Source organism: Myotis lucifugus, unplaced genomic scaffold (genome assembly GCF_000147115.1).
Source record: "Myotis lucifugus unplaced genomic scaffold, Myoluc2.0 scaffold_128, whole genome shotgun sequence".
NCBI lineage: Eukaryota > Metazoa > Chordata > Mammalia > Chiroptera > Vespertilionidae > Myotis > Myotis lucifugus.
In genome coordinates, this window is record NW_005871176.1 from 2553327 (window position 1) to 2576842 (window position 23516).

The 23516-nt window shown below is 49.3% G+C and overlaps 1 protein-coding gene across 1 annotated transcript in view; it reads left to right on the top strand.

Moving 5' to 3' along the window:
* Positions 1 to 22723, top strand: part of ZBTB40 (zinc finger and BTB domain containing 40) — a 61876-nt gene extending 39153 nt beyond the window's left edge. The window contains 13 exon segments of the mRNA XM_023758318.1: positions 3083 to 3275; positions 4974 to 5110; positions 5470 to 5671; positions 6009 to 6142; positions 7902 to 8070; positions 8972 to 9436; positions 10212 to 10418; positions 12484 to 12648; positions 13475 to 13689; positions 14827 to 14989; positions 15669 to 15755; positions 16824 to 17050; positions 18949 to 22723. Of these exon segments, the coding sequence (XP_023614086.1) occupies positions 3083 to 3275; positions 4974 to 5110; positions 5470 to 5671; positions 6009 to 6142; positions 7902 to 8070; positions 8972 to 9436; positions 10212 to 10418; positions 12484 to 12648; positions 13475 to 13689; positions 14827 to 14989; positions 15669 to 15755; positions 16824 to 17050; positions 18949 to 19143 (2559 nt within the window). The 3' untranslated portion in view covers positions 19144 to 22723.
* Positions 22724 to 23516: the final 793 nt, after the last annotated feature.

Here is a 23516-nt window from a genome sequence, read left to right on the forward strand (position 1 = left end):
ATCAATTCTTTGTGGGAAATGGCTTAACTGTTTAGGGGAGAAAGTGTTTACAAATCACTGGTGTGATGGCTAAGCACTGGATGAATAGTGAGACTGGATTCTAGAGTTTCTTTTTCTCAGTAATCTTGTATTGCTAATGTTTCATATAAAATGGGAATAATCTTTAATCTCAAAATTGTGTTTTGCAAATTATTTATATTTTTAAATTTTTAACTCCTTTAAACTTCTTAGAAAAAGATAATAAATACACAAAATAATATTAAAATTAAACCCCTGTTTTATCCTTAGACTTCAGATTAAGTATAATTTCTGGCACTCAAAGTAAGTTGCTTATGCTAGAGGCACCTGATACCCTTAGTGATTCCATTCGATTACTCATTCAAACCTTTTCCTTAATAGCTGAATTGGATGTGTCCTCCGAACTGTTTCATTATCTTGGTAAAACAGCATTGATAGGGAGAGCCCAAACTCAGCCTCATTGTGTGCTGCACGGCAGACCATGCTGTCATTTTCTTGTGTCATTTTCAGTTAACTTGACAGAAAGGGCTGAAGCAGAAGAACTTAAATTAGTAATAAATTACAAAAAACACTTCTTAGGATTGGGGTTCCACCAGAGCCTCATTAAGCTACTCCTTTTCACGAAGATTGAAGCAAAATAATAAAGTAGGTGTGTAGAGGTGAATGTTGATCAAATAGCCGCAGTGGCCCTAACCAGTTTGGCTCAGTGGATAGAGCGTCAGCCTGTGGACTGAAGGGTCCCAGGTTCGATTCCGGTCAAGGGCATGTACCTTGGTTGCAGGCACATCCCCAGTAGAGGGTGTGCAAGAGGCAGCTGATTGATGTTTCTCTCTCATCTATATTTCTAACTCTCTATCCTTCTCCCTTCCTCTCTGTAAAAAATCAATAAAATATATTTAAAACAAACAACAGCAAATAGCTACAGTGTTTTGACATCACGTGGAACATGCACGCAGGCCTTTAGAGCCTTTTTCTGCTATGGAATGATGCTAATCACAGGCACCATGGCCCTTATCTGTACGTATCTTGGGTTCTGCAAAAAATGGGAATAGGAATATCTTCAGGATTGGAAACATACAAAAACAGTAATCATATAGCTGCCATTTACTTACTATTGGCTGTGTGCCAAGAAGTATGCTGAGCACCTTTTAAGTTTATAAACTCTACCTCACAGCAACTTTATGAAGCTATGGACATTACCCTAATTTTAAAGATGAAGAAACAGGCACTTAAGAAGGTTAAGCAGCTCACGCAAAGTCACAGCTGCTTGTAGCCAGTACTGGAACCCAGACTTCTCAACAAAGCACATTCTCTTAGCCACTGTGCATACTGCTGCTAATAATACCAGTAACTACTGTCATTTATTCACAATCACATATGTCCTAGGTGTTATGCTAGGCTCTCCAAACAGCAACTTCATTCTAGACGTCTTTTAAGGATGGTGCAAGAGGTGGTACACTTATCCTTTTTTGCAGATGAAGTAAATAAGGTTCAAAGAATGAAATATCTTGCCCAAGCTCACACAGGCAATAAATTTTGGACCTGGGGTTCAAACTAGGCCTATCTGGCTTGAAAACCCATTCCTACTCTTAAAGTAACTGGTTTCCTCATTGTGTATCAGGTTATTGCTTCGGAATGAAGTGATAGCACTGAGATCAATATGGGTTTTAGATACAAGCTCTTAAATTTTAAATTATGATTCATTTAGTAGAAATCTAAGATACCTTAGACCTTAAAGAGAATGACTATGTGGTGTACTAACAAGGAATATGACAACTTATTTATAATATATCTATTTAATATATATAATATAAATTTTCCTTTGACATATATAAAACCAATTTTTTAAAGTATATTCTTACTGATTTCAGAGAGGGAGAGAGAGAAACATCAATGATGAGAGAGAATCATTGATCGGCTGCCTCCTGCACATCCCCTACTGGGGATCAAGCCCGCAACCCGGGCATGTGCCCTTGACCAGTATCGAACCCAGGACACTTCAGTCTGCAGGCTGATACTCTATCCACTGAGCCAAACCAGCTAGGGCAAACCAACTTGTTTTTATAGCAAAATTAATTATTTTAAACTGGGAATTAATTGGATAGTAGCATCCGCTGGCGTGCTGCTGTGAATGATCTGCTGGACAGTTTCTCCTGAGATCTGGTACTATCCCAAAGGAAAGCTCAAAATTCAGTTACTGTGAACCTATAGATTACATACTGAAATAATCCCCTGCATTATCAGTTCCATAAGAGCCAAGTTATGCATATTGAGTTGTAAATCCATCAAGAAACAGTTCTGTTGTAATAGAAAATATCTGTAAGATAGATGTCATCTGTTTGATTTTTCATCCTTTTGCTTGGGCCCTGTGCACGCTTGACTCAGAACACACTTTAACAGGAAGAACAGATGATGATATGGGTGATGAATGGAGCTGGAATATGAGGCCATTGGGAATGAGAAGGATAGACAGCAAAGAATCCACAGAAAACTAATCCAAAAATGTACTTTAAGTCTTATTTTGGAGGGCACAGACTAATATATAAATTATCTGGGTATTCAAAATGCTATACAAATAAAGTAAAAGGAAGTAAAATAATAGAATTGCATTGAAATTGCAACTTATACCACTGTCGTGTACTTTACTAACCAGAAATTTAAAAACGCTATAACTATTAATTAATTGCCAATCTGTTTCTCAGTCTTAGTGTCTGAACAAACTGAATCTAAAGAATCAGGTTAGATGTAAGCTACTTGCTCTGCCATGTAGGCCCAGTGGAAGAATATTTTCACAAAATGCAAACTGTTGGAGGCAAAGAATGTACACACACCTGCCACTGAGAAAGATTGATTTTCATAGAGCTGTTTGTTGGGAGAATGTTTTGGATTTTTATTGAAGCAGAATAAGGAAGAGACTTTGACAAAAGTAACACTAGAGACCAGCAGAGGGAGGACCCGGAGACAGGGCATCTGGTAATACCAGCTTGCTGGCTTTTCCAGTGGTGCGACAGATACTGCTAGAATTGCCAGTAACTGGTGTCTGGTTGATCGCTTGCCACCGCAGGTGATTCTGAATTGCTGTGAGAGCGGAACACCCAAGGAGACGATAGAAAAGTTGTTGCACAGAATGTCTGAGGAGAGGACCCTGACTGCGGAGAGTTTGGTAAAAGTCCTTCAGGCTGTGAAGATGGCGTTCCCGGACTTGGGCCTCCTGCTGGAGAATTTGCAGAAACTAGCCACTTTGCCGAGCACCCCAGGTATTGTTAATTGCTGGCTCTCTGGACTGGAACCGCTCCTACAGAAAATTAAAACTTAAACACGCTTTAGTGCCATGCTGGGGAGCAAGATAATGTTAAGAAATGCCATTGCAAAACAGGAACTAGCTGTCACAAATCAGTGATCCTAATATTTCTGGAGTTAAGATCTGGAATCTGAGAGTCATTCTTTTCTGTTAAGCTCCCTCATGATGTCCAGTGGTGCAGGTTTCTTCAGGTGTGGCTTTCCCAGGATGTCACGTGTCATCAAATGGGCTCACAAGGCTCACGATTTTGACACATCATGTTAACAAATGTGAGCAGTAAAAACTCAAATCTTGACTTCCCCATTCCCACTGAGTACTGTTTGGTTCCAGCAGCCCTCTCCTGTCCATTCAGTTCGTCCATATTCCATCCTTAGAAAAACACCCACTCTAGCCAGTTCTCCCCTGTCTTAGAGCACTTGAAACTAGATGGTTTTCAGAAAAAGCATATTTGGGAAGTGAGAACTTTTTTTTCTAGCTTTTAAAAGTAATATATACGTATACTGACTTGAACAGTTTTAAAAATAAAGAAAAAACCTAAAACCCTACGATTTGATTATATCGATATTTACACATTGTCATATTTTATCTGTCAATTATTTGTACAGTGTTGAGATACTCTACCAAATGGTATAATTTTTCTCATTTAACAGTATAATATAAACATTCTCCCCCATTACAAAAACCTCCCTATAATCCTGTTTTTTAAGGCTAGGTAGTTTTCATTCATAAGGATGTATATGATGTATTATTCATGCCCTTGTTTGGGTACACATGTAGCATAATGGTTAAGACTGTCAAGACTACTCATTTTGTAGCTGTGTAACCCTGAGCTAGTGACTTAAGCTTTCTGAACCTCATTCTTTCCTCTGAAATAAAGATAAGAAAGATACCTGTCACATTCGTTTTTGTGGCTACCATGAGATTATATATGTAAAGCATTTAGCACAGTGCCTAGCATATAATAGGCACTCATAAATAAATATTGTTATTATCTTCATTGTCATAACCACCACAAGTTATACAGTGACAATACCTTGATCCCCAGAAGCGGAATTATTGGACCAAAAAGGAGAATAAATTTTTAAATATCAGCAAAGCTAATGGAAATGCCTGATGGTGTTGATTTTCCTTTACTTGCAAATAAATATGACCTCTTAAAAGAGAGCATCTAGCAGATTGGCTCAAGGGGCATGTAAACAGAACGGTGGGTCAGCTTCACTACCACAGCCTCGGCTCATGCCTGCCTGTGTTTTGACCACCACATGTATCCTCTACCTCAGCCTTGATAAACAACACCCCTTGAATCTGTTCATCTGAATCTGTTACAGGTGAAGCCTTCTAATTACTCCCTTCTCACCCCACCCCCTCCCCCAGCCCACTGGGCAGTCGCTAGCTTCTGCCACGGGGCACTGACTTCAGAGGCTTAATGGTCTGTGACCCTGCACTCCGAGTGATGGGGTGTAGACTGAAGGACATCGGAACAGGAGCACATGCACGAGGCCTAAGCCAGGAGCTGAGCTCCTCTCCAGAGGAGACTGTGCCCTTGTGCTGACTTCTCTCCTCCTCTCTCATTTAACTCCCTGGTCCTCCATAGGAGAAGCCCCTAAGGAGCTGTGTTCTACCGAACATTATTGTTTTGCTAATATCCTTACAGTGCAAGTGAGCCCTGAAGATTACGGGACTGAGCTATTGAGACGCTATCACGAAAACCTCTCTGAGATTTTCACAGACAACCAGATGTTATTAAACATGATCCCGCACCTGAAGAGTTTAGCCCCTGGAGAAAGAGAGGTAAGAGAGGGGATGGGGGAGGGGGGTGTAAAATGAGAAAGTAGAGAAAAAGATGAATTTTTTAAAGGTATTTATATTTTATATAAATATACACACACAGCCATGTTGAGAAATGCTAAGGGGTCAGTAGAGGAGAAATAGAAGGTGATTCCGTTCCTGAGGCGGCGTGACAAGTAGGATAGCTGTAATTTCTGCAATAATAGGGAAGGCGCTCAACAGGAGGCATGAAGAACTTCGTTATGTACAGAACCTCTCAGGTAGAGAGAGTGAAGGTGCTGAGAAACTCCTCCCGTAGGCACAGTCCTGGGGCCCAGTGGCCAGGAAGCCCCTCACGCGTGTGTTTGTGCTGCCTCTTGAAGGTCATGGAGACGCTGGTGAAACGTGACTCTGGTTCGGGTGGTTTCAGTTCTTTGATGTCAGCAGTTCTAGAAAAGCAGACTCTCTCCGCGACAGCCGTGTGGCAGCTGCTGCTGCTGGTTCAGGAGACAAAGGCCTGCCCGCTGAGCCCGCTCATGGAGGAAATGCGAAGGGAGCCGGGCGCCGGCGCTTTCTTCCGGGCAGGTAGGACCCGACCTGCTCGTGACCGTCCCCACTAGAAGTTATTGTCAGACAATAGCAGGAGCTCTCTTATGGCAGCTCCACAGCCCTCCCATTAGAAATAAGGACGAGTCATTTTGTTTCAGGATACAAACCTTTTAACATAAAAAGTGCAGTAAGTATTCTAAGCTTATATTAGGAATTATACTCTGAGTGCCATTTGCCTTGCCCACCCCCAGCTAGGAGACCAGTGACGTGTATTCTCATTATGAAGAGTTGAGTTGAGAAAAGGTGAAGAGAATTCCAGAGCCCAGAACGGTGCTCATCGTTTACTAATGGTTCTCAACCCCCTTTCTTCCAGTGACCACCCCGGAAAGTGCTGCCTTAGGAACCATCCTGAGGCACCGCACGGTGATCCTGGAGGCCATCCAGCACACGCTTGAACTCAAGGGCTTGACCTCAGAGGAAGAGCGCCTGGCGGAGGCTGTGAAAGAGGTGTGGGAATTAAAAACACGCTGTTCGGAGAGTCAGTGCCTGGGACTGCCTCACTCCTGGGGAGGAACCAACTTCTGCAGAGTGCCTGCTGTGTGCCGAGCCTCTGCCAGTCACACCTCGTCTGCTCTACGTGGGAGATGATGTCATCCCCAGTCGACAGATAAGGGAACTGAGGCTCCCAGGGTTCAGTACCTTGTCTAGGTTGCTCCAGCTGCTCAGACGAAGCAGAGTGCAAACCAGGTTCACGTGACAAACCTACTAGATTTATTCCATTTGTTTAAACCTCGGCAAACTCCAAGGGAGCCATGATACTGCTCTCTAACATGTTTTAAGAAGCAACTTCTTTTAGAGCAGCGGTTCTCAACCTGTGGGTCACGACCCCTTTGGCGGTCGAACGACCCTTTCACAGGGGTCGCCTAAGACCATCCTGCATATCAGATATTTACATTACGATTCAAAACAGTAGCAACATTACAGTTAGGAAGTACCAACGAAAATAATTTTATGGTTGAGTCACAACATGAGGAACTGTATTTAAAGGGCCAGAAGGTTGAGAACCACTGTGTTAGAGGAAGGAAACTTAAATGGTCTTATGTGCTCCATTCTGGTTTCTAGAAAGAGCCAAGATACACATAGATAGAACAAAGCTTTTGCCCATATGGGGTAGCAAATAGTGCCAACTCATTTTCTGTAAGGCTTCTCACAGTGTGGCCAGCATCCCAGAAAAACCAGGTGGGACTGGGGGAGAATTCGTGGGTGTCCAGCCCAGGATCAGGTGTATCTGGAGTGTGAAGACTTAGAAAGGAACAACATTAAACACAAGTTCACCGTAGTGCCTTTTGATCCACGTGGGCATGGAGGTGTGCAGAGGGCTGGTTCTCACTGTCCACACAGGTGCCCGCCCCACCTAGTCTGACTCTCAAGGGGAGGAAGGTGGCACACGTTTCTGTGGGCTTCAGAGGGAAGGTCCGTCTGTTAGACTCTCCCGGCGCCACACACTTCAGAGACGGGGCTTCTGCAGCTGATCAGTTGAGTCTCACTAATGAGTCTCCTGCCTGCCTCCAGGGACAGCAGGCTTATTTAGAGAGACTTGAAAAGAGCAGAAATAAAATATCTTCCAAAATGAAAATTCCGTTTGGCCATCTGTGGATGGTTTTGCTTTATTTCCTCAGTGTACGACTCTGCTGATAGCTCTCACATTCTGAAAGAGGATGGCTTTGAAAGAATGGTCTTAGCCTCTTTAAAGCCCCTTTCTTTAGAAAGCCGAGTTTCTTTATGAAAGAAAATGATTTTTAAAAGGGTGCATCTAAGTATCTAAAGATGTAAAGCCACTGATCATGCAGAATTACTTCCAGATATTGAAACAATTATATATTATGAAAAATCATTTTGATCTTCAAGGCAGAAACACTAACAACCAAACCCTACAGTTGTCCAGTCTTTTAATATTAGAGCTTGAGAAGTTTTTTGTGAGATGCCTGATTGCTGAGAGGGTATTTCTCATAGCACATGCTTCCTGCTTCCTGGCTGCACCTTTTGTATCTGCACATTTGCCTTCCAGGTGCCTCCCTTTTTCACTTGTTAATTTCCATGTTTTTTGGAAAACAGGGCTCTCCACTACATTTATCACAGGCATTGTAAGCTTGTTATAGATGGAGCAATGCCTTCCTGAAATTAGCTTTTATCTTTTTTAAGTTGCAAACCATGTAGAAAATCTGTTGATACTAACCGCAAACCTTCGTCTCGTGTGTTTATTTAGATTCTGAGCATCCCCTCTGAGACAGCCAGCCCTGAAGCTTCCCTGCGAGCAGTGCTGAGCAGAGCCACAGAGAAGTTGGTGTCGGCCACTGAGATGTGTCAGCTCCTATGCAGCGCCCGCCGCTGCTCCCCAGGCCTGCAACCTGTCGTGCAGGAGTTAGCACACACTGGTGAGGAATGGTGGGTGGGTGGGGTCCTGTCAGGCCCCCAGGGGTTTCCGTATTGGAGAGAAGAGGCAGCAGTTCATATGAGAGTTCATCCATAGCCACCTTATTTACTTACTAGAGGCCTGGTGCACGAAATTCGTGCACAGGGGGTGGAGGGTGTCCCTCAGCCTGGCCTGCACCCTCTCCAATCTGGGACCCCTTGGCAGATGTCCAACTGCCAGCAGTCAGACATCCCTCTCACAATCTGGGACTGCTGGCTCCTTACTGCTCGCCTGCCTGCCTGCCTGATTGCTCCCTAACCACTCCCCTCGCCTGCCTGCCTGCCTGATTGCTCCCTAACCACTCCCCTGCTGGCCCGATTGATGCCTAACTGCTTCCCCACAGGCCTAATCACCCCCAACTGCCCTCCCCTGCTGGCCTGGTCGCACCCAACTGCCCTCTCCCTGCTGGCCTGGTCACCCCTAACTGCCCTCCCCTGCAGGCCTGGTCTCCCCCAACTGCCCTCCCCTGCAGGCCCAGTTGCCTCCAACTGCCCTCCCCTGCAGGCCCAGTTGCCTCCAACTACCCTCCCCTGCCAGCCTGATCACTCCCAACTGCCCTCCCCCTGCCGGCCTGATTGCCCACAACTGCCCTCCCCTGCTGTCCATCTTGTGGTGGCCATCTTGTGGCAGCATCGCGCGAGGGCATGACGCCACCCAGGCTTTTATTATATGGGATTTTACATGCTCTCGGTACTTAGAAAAAAGTCATAGACATAGATGCAAAGTGATACTCTGTGCTAATCAAGTAAAGATGATATTGCTTCAGTTTTCTGAGGATATCAAGTAGTCTGCATTCTCCTCTAAGAAGGAAAGTTAGGGAGCAAAGGAGAAACTTAGAGCCACAAGATTTCTCTCCTATGCAGGTTTCCTTACTCAGGAAAATGGAGAGAAGGACAGGTGGAAGGTGAGTAATAAATTTCACCTGGAAGCCAACAACAAAGCTGATGCAAAGGCAGCTGAGCCCATTGAAGAAGACTGCCAGTCCCGGAAGCAGAACAACCAAGGGGAGGCTCGTTCCTTGCCAGAACAAGAGAAAGATACTTCTGCCTCCCCTGACTCTGCCAAGAAGAGCTTTGTGTGTAAGGCCTGTGACAAGAGCTTCCATTTCTACTGCCGCCTGAAGGTGCACATGAAGCGCTGCCGGGTGGCCAAGAGCAAGCAGGTGCAGTGTAAGGAGTGTAATGAGACCAAGGATTCTAAGAAAGAGCTGGAGAAGCATCAGCTGGAGGCCCATGGTGCAGGGGGAGAGGCTGACGTCCCCAAGAAGAAGAAGAAGAGGCTTCCAGTGACCTGTGACCTCTGTGGCAGAGAATTTGCTCATGCCTCAGGTACGTTCAGGAGGGCGAAGTAACTGGGCATGAGCATTCTGGATGCTGTGGTTTGGACTCCAGGCCTGGCTCCCGGTTGTATGCATTCAGGGCCGGGGATGGGCTTAGAAAACAGCAGGTCCCTACAGAGGCAGGTGGTGTTTCGAGAAGAGCATGAGCTTTGGAATCTGTTCTCTGAACTTTAATTTCCCCATCAGTAGGCAACCTGATTCCACCTACTTTTTTAGATTGTTATGAAGATTTAAGATAATGTAGCCAAACACCTAGTACAGTACCTACATTTAAGTTAATACTCAGTAAATTGTGGGTGTTATTCATAATGATAACCAACTATTTTAACACCTGACTCTTAGGCTTCTATGCATCACTTGAATCTCGATAATAAAAAAGAGAAACCATGGGGACATAGTGAGAATTGTTTTCCCTTGCCCCAGATGTTGGGTAAACCTAATGAAACATAACCATGAGTTTTGTTTCACTCTTTCTGGGTGACTGGGTCCTGTTTAAGAGGAGAAAGAGGTTAGGAAAGAAAAACCTAGGACCCTTCATGCCTGATTGAACCATGAGTGGGACTGAGGTGACTTTTGGAGTGCTGTGCAGATGGGCAGCATGGCCGTGTGAGGTCAAAGCACATATAACCTGGCGTCCGTGGTTCATGCTGGGCTTCCTCATGAGTCCTGGCCCGGGGCATGTTGGGGTGTACCTGACACTGGATACGAGGTAGCATCATGGCACAATGACTGGTATCTCTCCGGTCCCTGGCCGGCCTCCCCAGGCATGCAGTACCACAAGCTGACCGAGCACTTTGACGAGAAGCCTTTCTCCTGCGAAGAGTGTGGGGCAAAGTTTGCAGCCAATTCTACCCTGAAGAACCACCTCCGCCTCCACACTGGGGACCGCCCGTTCATGTGCAAGCACTGCCTCATGACCTTCACCCAGGCCTCGGCCCTGGCCTACCACACCAAGAAGAAGCACTCAGAAGGTAAGGCATGGGGAATTTTTTGTTTTTTTATGTTTTTATTGATTTCAGGGAAAAGAAGGGAGAGGGAGAGAGGGATAGAAACATCAATGATGAGAGGGAATCGTTGATCAGCTGCCTCCTGCACACCCCACATGGGGATTAAGCCACAACCCAGGCACGTGCCCTGACTGGGAATCGAACTGTGACCTCCTGGTTCATAGGTCGCTGCTTAACCACTGAGCCACACTGTCTGGGCAAGAATTTCTTCATTTCTCCTGACACTTTAATTGTGTGAGCTGTCTGAAAACCCACTTGGAATTAGGAAGGCTCTATATCTCAAGAAGATTAAAAACAGAACAGAATGTAAAATCTCTAGGCACACAGAGGACTAGGAACACATGTGCGCAGACATGTAAATGCTCTGGTGAGTGATTCTGAGGGGAGGCTGACTAACGCAGTGCTATGACTTTATAGTCAATAGAATTTACATAAAGCCAGGAATTCCCTGGACTTTAAGGTGGACTTGGAGCATGGGACAGGCCTTAGTTGAACACCTACTGTGGATCGGGCAGTGGCGGACGCTGAGTGACTAAGCTGGATCCTGTGCTCACAGAGCTGGTGGCTCAGCGTGTGTCTAGTGTAGAGAGAGTGACAGTGCAGTCACCGGTGGTGTGATACCCAACAATACCCGGAGATATGGGAGGAGAACGGAGGGGTTTCTGGTCTGGTTGGAGGGGAGGAGCCTTCTCCAAGGATTCTGCATAGTTTGGAGCATTTATATGGAAGTGCTAATGCTGCCTGCATCTTGCCTGGATTGCCGTAGCCTCCTAACCGCTCTCTTCCCCCCCCCCCCACCCCCCCTGGCCAGTGCTCTCAGTACACAGGCAGGGTGGTCCTTCTGAAACTAAACCATATCCTGTCTCTCTCTGCTCAAAACTCCAAGAAGGCTCTTCACCTCACTTCTCCTGACCACCTGTGTGGAATCTCAGGGACCCAGCCCAGTTCCCGAGTTATTTTTCTCCATGGTGCTGTCATATGATATATTATCTACCTTAGTCATTGTTTAGAGTTAGTCTGCCCCGTTAGAATGAAAGCTTTATGAGGGCAGAGCTGTTAGTCTTTTTGTTTCATTGCTTAGCGATGGAAGGCGCTCAGTAAACACTTACTGAGTAAATTAATTTCTTGAGCCCTGCTGCAGGCCCTGGGGACAGTGTAACTGTATACTCTGCTCTTGGTAAAGCAGACCATAAACAAATAAGTGTGTAATATAAATTCAGGTAGTGGTCATTGTGTGAAGAGAAATAAGGCAGGGTAACCAGCAAGAGGACGGGGAGGGGCCTGTTTATTTAATCAGAAAAGGCCTCTGAGAGCTGAGAATTGAGTAGAAACCTGAATGAAGTGAGAGATGGAACCAGCAGAAGCTTGAGGAGAAAAGCATCCCACGCAGGAATGAGCTGAGCTGTTTGAGAGACCAAAGGAACGAGAAGGGGCTGAAGCAGAATAAACGAGTGAGTGCTGAGAGATGCGGTCAGAGAGGTCGCCAAAGGCCAACCTTGCAGGGTCTTATACACCAAGGTAAGGGCTTTGGTTTTATGCAAACTGTGTATTACAGACAGTGGCTTAAAACAACAAGAATGTATCATCTTACCGCTTTGGAGGTTAAAAGTCCAAAATGGGTCTTACAAGGCTAACATTTGTCAGAGTGAGAAAATAGAGAAGCCAGGTGACTTACAACTATAGCAAGTCATTGGGAGAAGCTTTGAGTCTCACCTTTATGTGCTGCTGCAGTTCCATACTGAATACGTTCAGGGGGTCCAGACTTGGGGGTTTCTGGACACCCGGATATATCTGTTTCCTGCATGTGGAATGAGCTCTGCCGTATTGGTGGTGGCCTGGTTAAAAGATGGGTAATCTGTGTGATGAGAGCTCTGTCCTTGTTCCTCAGCGGGGAGACCACACTGATACCCACTGTTTATCAGCTGTGTTTATGAGGCATCCTCTGATGGGATGCTCAGGCTCTCACCCATCGTATTGCAAATTGCCTCGTGTTTAGTGCCGGCTCTAATAAACGCATGTGTATTTCCAGGAAAAATGTACGCGTGCCAGTACTGTGATGCTGTGTTTGCCCAGTCCATCGAGCTGTCCCGCCATGTGAGGACCCACACCGGGGACAAGCCCTATGTCTGCAGGGACTGTGGCAAGGGCTTCCGGCAGGCCAATGGCCTCTCCATCCACCTGCACACCTTTCACAGTATGTACTGAGACTGTGACTGACGGGCATTCAGCACAGACCTGGCCTTGAGAAGACATTTGACAATCATAACAGAATTGTCACTCTACCAGAGCTGGGCCCCAATCAAGGCCCCAGACATGTGACAGTCATAACAAATTATCACTCTGCCAGAGCTGGGCCCCACTCTGGGTCGTTACCTACTTCAGCCATTTCCTGCTTGTGCCGCCCGCACTCTCTAAGCCGTGACTTCCCTCCTTTGTAGAATAGGACTGAGACTAGAACCTACTCACAGGGCTGTTGGAAGGATTAGGTGGTTAACATATACAAGGCACTGAGAACGTGCCTGTCACACTGTGTCATTAAACATTACCTATGAAAGTGTTTTTATTATCGAGTCTAAAATGGGGAGCAAGGGAGCATTCCTCCTGTCATTCATACGACTGACAGCAAAGGAAATAGTGATGCTCTGGGGAGTATGTCGGAAATCTCTAGGGAGAGGTAGAAAACAGAAATGCCCACTACAAGCAGGGGAGAGCAGTACACCCTGGAAAGCAGTAAAACAGACTTTAACTTGTAAGATGTGAAGTGAGGAATTGCGGGAACTGTTTGATGTTGCAGAGATGGTTAATCCAGAAACTGCGGAGGAATCCCACCTCCCGGATGAAGCTAGGATAGTCAGGTGATCACTGTACTGACTTCTGGTCCTTGGAGCCTGTGACCTTGCATGACCTCTAAACAAAGTCTTGTACCTGGAGCTGTGCACGCACGGCCACCCACACCTCACTGACCACTGCCTGTGTTTTTTCCCACCCCTTCCTCTCATGGACGTCCCTCATGGAACCAGACATAGAAGATCCGTATGACTGCAAGAAGTGCAGGATGAGCTTCTCCACTCTGCAGGATCACCGCAAGCACATCCACGAGGTGCACTCCAAGGAGTACCACGCCTGCCCTACATGTGGGAAGATCTTTAGCGCCCCCTCCATGCTGGAGCGCCACATGGTGACCCACGTTGGAGGGAAGCCCTTCAGCTGCGGGATCTGCAACAAGGCCTATCAGGTGACCGCAGGTTCCCTGGGCACTCGTCCCTGTCCCTCGGCTTCTCTCCCCTTGGTCTGGTTTGTGGAGCACATCGTGTCTCCAGGTGGGTCGACTTGGCTGCTTCTCATGAAGATGCAGCTTGTACTAATGCAGATTCTCTAAGGTGATCTGGTGGGAGTAATACGGGAGGTGGCGGGGGAGGCTCTAAATGGAGCCGAGTTCTCACCCTCTGACCTGGGTGCTGCTTCCTCCAGGGCACTCATATTCTTGACTCTGTTGACCCGAGTGGAGGGACATGAGAATGGCAGTCGGGCCTGTAATGCTGCCTAGAAGTATTTTGTTTAGGACAATTATTTTTAATTGAGCCCCAGAGAGAGAGGAGTGTAATGGGTGTAACACCCTCCTTACACTGCTCCCTTCCAGGGAAGGGCTCTGCTTTTTACCTTAGAATTTGGTATGTAATTAAAGGGAAACTCCATAGAGAACCAAAAAGAAACCACACGTATGAAAACCTAAGAGCACAGGGAAGAGAAGGATCCTTGCTGGCATGTGTAAGATGTAGGTTATGGAGAGAAGCCCAGCGGCTCATTGCAGTTCCACAGAGATTGGGATGTTGACTTTGTACCAAGCCTTGTGCTGGGACATTACAGTGCAGAGCTGAGGAAGGCCTGGGCTTGGTCCCTAGGAAACCGTGGGATTGTGGGGAGAGTCCCGGTGCTGCTCCGAACCCAGGAAGGAGGGGTCCCCTGCACCTGGGCACCGGGCAGCAGTGAGACACGGCTCAGTGGGGAAGAACAGACACCAGGATTTGAATCTTGCTCCTGATACTTACTAATCGTGTGACCCTGGGCAAGTCATTTGACCCTTCTGTGCCTTAGCCTCCGCCTCACAGAAAAGATTCTAACTCCTCCCTCATGGGCTTGTTGTGAGGAGTGAGTGTCCTGCTGAGCCTGCCCCGGCGTGGCCTCTCAGGACACATGCAGGTGCCTCTTCCCACAACACTAGCCTCTGTCAGGTCAGCACTCGATGGCAGGGAAGAGTGGAAGTCCAGACCCACCGCTGACCTGAGAGCCGTTTCCCTCTCGCATGAGGGCTTTATGAGCTCTCCGCTTGCTGGAACATCCTGAAACTGAACACTTGCCACATTCCTTGCAGCAATTGTCTGGTCTGTGGTACCACAATCGGACCCACCACCCTGACGTGTTTGCTGCTCAGAACCATCGATCTTCTAAGTTCTCATCACTCCAGTGCAGCTCGTGTGACAAAACCTTTTCCAACACCATTGAACACAAGAAGCACATCAAAACAGAGCACGCAGGTGAGCGGTGCCAGAGGTGGGGAGCAGAGAGGCTTAGGGATGTGGATCCTGGGTTTACCCCGAACCCCACCTCAGGGCTAGAGTAGGGTGCGATGGTAATGACCTTCGTTCTCCTAGCACCCCTGAAGGATGCCTCCCTGGTGCCCAGTAATAGCAGCTTGAGTGGCAGTAGTTCTCCAACCCAGAGATGGAGGGCAGTGTAAGCTGCTACCAGCCCAAGTCACACTCAGCCACAGCACACGGCAAGGGCGGCTCTGGTGCAGACAGGCCTGGGGGGCAATCCTGACCAGCACTGTTCAGCTTGCATGCCCTTGTCAGGCGACTTCTCCTTTCTGAGCCTGCTTCCTTTTCTTCAGAATGCCCGTAATTAATACCCACCTTGCAGGTGAATTTGGGGATAATCACAACAGCCAGCAGTTATGAAGCATTTCCTATGTGCAAGGCACTATGCTAAGCACTCCACGTGTATTTTGTCCTTTAATCCTCACAACCACCTGCGTCCAGGCTGTCTGGACCCAAATCTGGCGTCTTCACCACTAGAGTGCATGATATGTCATAGGTGGAAGGTTCTTGGCACTTGGTAGATGCCTGCTCGGTGTTAGGCGTCACCCCCGCCCCAGCCCTGTCACTGTCCAGCCATAGGGAGCCATCCTTTTGTTCTTCCCTGTGTGCTTCGCAGATATGAAGTTCCATGAATGTGACCAGTGTAAGGAGATCTTCCCCACGCCAGCTTTGCTCCAAGTTCACATCAAGTGCCAGCACTCAGGTCAGTGCCCTGGGGATGCGGTTGAGCCTCTCCACTGTTCACAGCTGTGCAACCCAGGCCAAGTAGCCTCGCTACCTGTGCCTCAGTTTCCTCACCCGTAAAACGGGGACAGGTGTATTCCTACCTCATCAGGTAACTGTAAGGATTGAATATGCCAGTAGACAAAATACACATAGGGGCCTGGCACCAGTCAGCATCCCGTAAGCATGACCTGTGATTGTCCTTGTTACTGCTATGTCTCATCAAATCTAAAATGCCAGTTTAACATGCACGCTTTAAAAAGAATGAACCATTAAGAAAGAAAAGCAGCTGCTAATTAAACTCTGCTTCCTTGTCACTTAGAACTTACAGGTTATTCTAAGTGCTGTTTTGGACTTAATTTGACATAGATTTTTATGCATTCTTATGTGTATATATAAAAAGGGAAACAGAAGAAGTAAATTAAGGTCAGATTCCAGCTTCTCAGAGTAGCTTTCAACTCAGATTGTTGACGTGCGTGTTATTCCGCATGGTGGTAAACTGCCATCGGGAGTGCTGGGTGGAGCACGTAGTGAGGCCTCTGGCAATGGTCTGTTGAGCACCATGGGAAACTGGTTTATTTTTCATTCCCGCTTAGGGGATGTCTGAGAACTCACCCCTCGCCTCCTCTCTCTAAGCCTTTGGGTTCCAGTCAGTGAAAGACATGCACTGCTCCTGTCTATGTAGGTCCTGGTGCTGGACTTCATCCGGTTTCGATGTTCTTTCTGCAGTCGTTGACAGTGACACCGACTGCCATCGCACCCGTAGTGTCGTTAAATGCCATTGAGTCCGTTTCAGAGATGTTCATACATGCTTCCTAGAATTGATGACATACAGTGTCGGCAGCACCTTCCCTGCCGCGGAGTGAACAGCGGGCATCCGCAGAGGCGGTTTAGCCTGAACCCAGGCTACTGAAGCTGTGGTTCACAGAGGCTTCAGGCCCACAGAACCCGGGTCTGCCTTTGAGCATGTTCCTCACTGCTCCTTCCTCTCCCTGCCCTTGTCTCTCGGCCATTTCACCCACAGCTCATCCTTGTCTCCTGCCTCCAGGGTCGCAGCCATTCAGGTGCTTGTACTGTGCAGCCACCTTCCGCTTCCCCGGAGCGCTGCAGCACCACGTCACCACGGAGCACTTCAAGCAGTCGGAGAGCACCTTCCCCTGTGAGCTCTGTGGGGAACTCTTCACCTCCCAGGCCCAGCTGGAGGGTCACCTGGAATCTGAGCACCCAAAGGTGACGGGCACTGAGACCCAGGCAGCAGCCTCGCAGGTGGTGCAGGTGACTCAGACACGGGGGTGCTAGCATGGGGTTCCTAAGGCTTCTCTAGGGGTCTCTCCCTCTCAACACCCAGCCTCTCTCTCTGGGGCTCTCAGAGGTCCTGTAAGCGATACAGGTCCTGTCAGAGTCTCTCTGGACTTCTTGCCAAACAGAACAGAAAGTTCTAGTGTCCTGGTGGCCACGTGCGAGATGCCCCTAAGTAGCAGGAGCCGAGAACAAGAATTTCCAAAAGCGGAACCACCTAGGCCAGTGATGGCGAACCTTTTGAGCTTGGCGTGTCCACATTTTGAAAAACCCTAACTTAACTTTGGTGCCGTGTCACATATAGAATTTTTTTGATATTTGCAACCATAGTAAAACAAAGACTTATATTTTTGATATTTATTTTATGTATTTAAATGCCATTTAACAAAGAAAAATCAACCAAAAAAATGAGTTCGCGTGTCACCCCTGACAAGCGTGTCATAGGTTCGCCATCACTGACCTAGGCGGCTCTCCCGATTCACACGCACTTCCCGCCTCCTGGGAGGCACCGTGGGATGTGGTGAGAGCTGCAGGAGCCTCGAGAGGTGGAGAGCTCTTTGTTGGGAGCTCCTTCACCCTGAGAGCTCCTCTGGCTGGCGCAGACACACGTGGGCACATGGGCCTTTCGCCTTTACCGGGTGGGAAGCACCTCCTAATATGTGTTGAGGCCAAGCTTGCTCCCGCCCCCTTTCATTGTTCTTCCCGTCTTCTTTAAGAGGTGGGCAGAAAGGAAAGCAGCTCCCCTCTGAGTACCGGCAGGAATTTGTGGGGGGACTGGAGAGGAGCTGCAGGCTGATGGCACAGCCGTCCAGCCTCCTGGGCATCATCTGTGAGCCGTGTTCTACAGCCTCCAGGGTGCAAGGGCAAGGCAAGGGGCAGGCCTCTGGGTGACTCTCTTGCCTTATTCCAGAGGGCTCTGCTCTTAGTGTGCTCACCTGTTCGGGTTCTTGGTAAGATGGCCTTTGGGAAGAGTCCATTGCTAAGAGAAAAAGAAAGAACACACGGCTTGAAAACTACTCTCTGGATGATTTTTGGTTGCACATCACAGTTGGTCTCTCCACTTCCAGCAGCACAGAGACGTGGCTGAGCTGGGCTACCCCACAGCTGCCCACTTTTATCTAGTGCTCTGCTCCCCACTCTAGGCTTGTTCTCGAGAGCCATGGTACCCGTGCCCCGTGGGCACTCTGGCTTAAAATAGCAGGGACATCAGGCTCTCCTGAGCTCCACAGTTTAAGTCATCAACCTGGAGGTCCCAGCAGGAACTGGGTGTACTTAGCACAGACTAGTTCTCCCTGTGACAGGAAGGCCGTCTTTAACAGATGCCAACGTGGAAGGGGTATGTGGCTTGTGGAGGGTGCGAAGGTGCCTGCCCTGCCAGCCTGGTGAGCCAAATGAGTGAGTTGACAGAAGCCACACTTCATCCACTCGCCCTGTAGCCATGGAGCCACGGGAGGCTCTTAGCCTGATCAGGTCCAGAAACACCACTGTCGGCAAATCATTCCAGTGTCCGTGGTTCTAGCATGAAGCTGACACCTTCGTAGCATTCCTTTCGCATGGCTCTTACTCTGCAGTGTAATCGTCAAGACGGGAAGGCCCAGTGTGAGAAGCCGAGCTGGTGTGTAATCAGAGTCCGGGCCCTGAGATGGCATACTGAGCTAAATTATAGCAATTTAACACACGGTTATTTAAATTGTTTGCCTGCCTCTCTTTTGCATCACTGGTGTGTAAGATTTGCCTCTTCGCATTAGGCACGTGTAATTGCTCTCCTCAGGTGAAAACATAAATATCATCATTACAGCTGAGATGGAAACCATGTAAATTCTGGGGAGCTAACTGTGGACCCTGCCCAGAGCCTCATGGTCTTTTCCTTTCAGGTGATCCAAACCCCGGAGCCGGCCGCCGCAGCAGAGCAGGTGATCACTTTGGAGGAGACCCAGCTTGCTGGATCGCAGGTGTTTGTGACGTTGCCGGACTCGCAGACGTCTCAGACCAGCTCTGAGCTCGTGGCGGTGACCGTGGAGGATCTGCTGGACGGGACCGTGACCCTGATCTGTGGTGAGGCCAAATGAGTGGCTGCTCATCGGTGAAGGGGGCCTGCACTTGCAGCAGAGAGAAAGCTCCACGGCGGGCCCTTTGCCCTCTGTCCCTGGCTGTCCTGCGTGATGAGCATCTTAGCCCAGCACCAACCAAAGTGTTCTCACTTGGAAAATAGATGGAAGAAGTGTCATTGTTCTCATAGAACCAACAGTGCCAACCCACCGCCCTCCCACAGGCTGGCCATGGCCTCCGTGACACTGTCCATCCCTCAGCAGAGCATAGCTTCTGAAATAGAGTTGGAAAGCCATGGGCAGGAGCTGGTGACCAGGTAAGCACAGAGGTGCCAGGAGCCCGCAGCCCTCTGTGCAGAATGGCAGGTGTGGGGCTGCAGGTGCTGTCAGTGCCTTCTGCCCACGTAAGAGTGAGAGAAAAGCACCCACGGACCATCCAGGGGCCCCAGTCTTGAGCACACTTGGCCCCTTCCTCCCATCTCTCATCCCCCCAGCTGCTGGTCATGGACAGGAGCAGCCTGTGAACACAGCAAGGCCTCGTCTACCTGGGACTCCCACCCGGGCAGTGCTGTCAGCCCTTCCGCAAGCGAAGCCTGGGAGAGTTCCTGCTGGACGTGTTCAGTGGAGGCCATCGGCTGCAAAGCCCTCCCTGCCCCTCCGGGATCTTCGCGGTGCTCTGTACTGAAGGCTGAGCCTCGGCCTTCCCCATGGCCCAATCCCCTTCCCTGTCAACGCCTGCCTTCTGCCTGACCTGGAGCCGTGCCCCTCCCTCCGGAGCATGTAATAGAGCTCGCAACCCACGCCAGGTGGAGCAGTGCCCGTGACCGCCCCGGCGCTGCCTCCTGCCACCGTCCTCCACGCTGGGTGTTGGCCTGTTGTCTGCCTCTTCCAGGCTGCCACCGCTTCTGCAGGTCAAGGATCCTTTGGAGTCTGAATCGCACCAGGCTTTTTATCTTCCGTTCCTAACATGTAATCTGATAATTAATGGGTTGTGGAGTCCATTATGAAGTGCAATTAGATGGATATAGGTCCCCGCCATTTGGAGAGAATGACTAGCATTTATCTTCCTTTCCTCCATGCCAGGAGGTTGGTCTGCTAGTGCAGTGTTTACACACAGGCAGGCTCGCTGCCACCTCGGGGCTTGCCCCCCTGCAGAGAGCAGTGCCCAATGTGATCACTGGCCTTCAAGCTCGAGGTGGCAGAAGACTAGCCCGCCCCTTTCCAAGCACATTTCACATCGCCAGGGGCAAGCAGGGATAAAGAGTCCACGCTGGTCACGGGACAGGCTTTTATCGCCACCACACACTGCTGGAAAGGCAGAGGTGGGCCCTTAACACTGACCAGTATGTTCGTGGGCCAGGGCCTGTGCAGGCAGTGAGCTCCTGTCTGGGCCCTCCACCCATAATCCTGCCTCCAGGGTGTCCTCCTTGTGATATGCAAATCGCTGGAGCTGGTCAGCTCAAGGGTCTTCATTCTGAAGTCAATGATGTTTTCAAAGGCAAGTCGGCCTCAGAAGCCAAAAACTGACCAGAAGATGGTGCTCAAACCTTTGAGACTTCGCCTCCACGTGAAACCTTCACAGCTTCTGCCAAGCCTGTCTGTCTCCTTAAGGTTTTCACCTGTGAGCTGTCAGCCCGGGAGAGCTCTCCATCTGCAAGTGGCGAAATGGCACTGACTCCCGCTGACACCAGATAAACCCACTGAAAGAGTGGAGTGGCCTGTGCTTACAGCGCCTGAGGCCCAGCCCAGCGATGAGGACACAGCTCCTCAGAGCCACAGGCTGCGGCTGGGAGCTGCGTGTCCTCAGGACATCTTCCAGCCAAAACACAAATGAATGAAAAGGAATTGCCGAGGGCCTGCAGGAGAGAGTGGTTTCTCCTTTTAAACAGTCTTCCGCATAAAAAAGGTGCATGTTTTAAACCCAGTTCGGATCCTTTCCGGTGCTGAGAACCTCTTTCTTAATTTCTGATGGAGCCGGGCTGTGGCAGGACATGTTTTCTCCCGTCACCAGCCCAGGTCGCCGTGCTGGGAGCTACACGGAAGCCAGACTGACTGCTGCTGTCAGACTCACCAGGGCACCCGCGTCGGCACGGCCTTGTGCTCATTCTCGTGGGTCTGAGGAAGGGCCATCCTGGGTTTAGTCTCTGCTCCGAGGGGACCTTTGCAACATGCGGCATTGGCAGTGACCTTACACTCTCCCTCTCTGGAGATGCCCAGGTGTGATTTTATTGTAGAAAAAATTTTCTAGCTCTAGCTGGCCATTTTATTCTTTCCCCCACTTCTGCCAGAGAGACCTTCTGAGTTACTGCCACAGAGGACACTGTTATCGTGGCCTCGTCCAGCTCACCGACTTGCTTCATGGCAGTGGTCTTCTCTGCCTCGTTGCTGTGGGTGCTGCCTGTGGCCTCCGGCTGAACGCGGGGCATTTGCGGTGGTCTGGAGGAGTCCATGGCTCCCGGAGCTCCTGAGACGCTGGTGAGGAGGGACAGGCAGGCAGGCTGCGAGCGGGAGTCTAATTCGGTGGGAGTGATGGGAGCCACTTAGGGACAGGACTTACCATCCAGGTAAGTGAGAAGCGTGTAGATGGTTCAGGAGTAGGATGGCCGTAGGGAGATGTCCCGCCCCTGAGCAGAGCCTGAGGCCAGAGGGGCAGCACAGGGGCAAAGAAGGTGTTTCCTCATCTGTTTTTTAAAGCCCATCTCCTGTCTCAGAAAACTGAGGCCATGTCTTCATGGTCTGCAGTGTGAGTCCTGGGGTCCCTGGAGATTGCAGCCCTCTCTGGGGTTGCTTCAGACTCTCCTCCTGCTGACAGTGGAACACATCAGCCTCGCCCCAGGGAGGGCCCGCGAGGGGCTGAGGATGAATGGGAGACCAGCCCCGTTCTCTGCGCCTGGGCTAGTGAGGAACTCTCCCAGGTCGAGATGAGGCGGCCCTAAGAGTTCCTCTCTCACCCGGGTAATGTGGCACCACAGGCTGGTGGCAGACTAATGAGGTGGGAGGGATGTGCCTTTAAATCTGATGTGACCAAGGATGGAGGAAACTGCTCACCTTACATTGAGTGGTTCTTACAAGCAATGTTCCTATGACACTGGAGCAAGGAAGCTGGACAGTGATGGAGAAAATGCTGGCATGTTTTCATCAGTCCTCCCCAAAGAATGCAGCAGCCAGGCCTGCTCTGTGTGGCCCAGTGCATCCCAGGGACCTTGGGCAGTAGGAGAAAAAGGAGGACTTGGGGTTGAAGGGAGTGTGAAGGCAAGTTGGTAACTGTTTTGGTTGCCATGGAAAACCTTAGGACTGGTAGGACTTGGGCCAAAGGCTCAGAAGCACAGTCAGAACTCAGAAACTTCTACACCATCGACAGCCTATACGCACAGAAACTACCTGTGCTTTGGTGATGACGTGTTGAGGAGAAATGTATCCCCCGGGCTAATGTAATTTAGGGGCTTCCAAATCACAGAAATGTTTGTCGTCTCCCTCCCCAGGCCAGCCCCACCCATGGTCAGGACAGCTAAGCAGCATGTGATGCTGTATGAATAGGATTACAAACATTCATGCTCACCTTGCACTAGTCTATAAAAATAAAATATGTACCTTGAAAAACGTGATGCTATAGATGATTTCTGTGGCTCTGGGCAGCTGTCGAACAGGCTGGATGGGCCTGGCCTCCTAGGGGCTGGGTGCGCCTTCAGGCCATGCCAGCGGAGGTGGGTGGGGCGCGCTCGCCTGCCCTGTGGAGTCTCCTTTCCCAAACGCTCTTTCCCAGGAGCCAGTGTGGTGCGGGGTCAGACCTGGCTCATCCCGCTGTGCCACGTGCTGACCGTGTGACTGGCGAGGCCCCTCTGAGCTCCCTCTGGCTTCATCTGTAAATGGGAGATTATTATATCTACCCCACAGACTCGTCGTGTGGTTAAAAGCCTGGACTTAATGAATTTAGTGTTGGAAATGGTAGTTGTTATTAATCACGTCCTTCCCACAGGCCAGCCATTCCCTGCAGTTTCTAGCACCGAGGAGTGTTGGTTCCTTCACGCTTACGTGTCTCTTCCAATCTCTGCGCATCCTGAGGGATCCTTGTAACACCCACCACTTCTCATTTATCTCTGGAATCTCAGCTGCCCCTGAAGCATAAAGGGCTGAGCAGATAACTATGAAATAAGCAGAAACCTTTTGTGGTGAAAGCTGGAAATGTCACGTTGCTGGCAGCCAACAAGGAAACGAGAGGCAGACGCGGAGGCTGTGGTGGTCTCTGCAGTTAGATCCAGGTGTGAGGCCAGGGGCAGGGTCTGGCCTGCAGCCCCAGCTCAGGCCAGCATTGCCCACCCCACACGGGGTGGGGGGGGGGGGTGCGGAGAAGAGGGAGTCTCCTGGAGTAGCCCGCCTCAATGCACTTGCTCAGA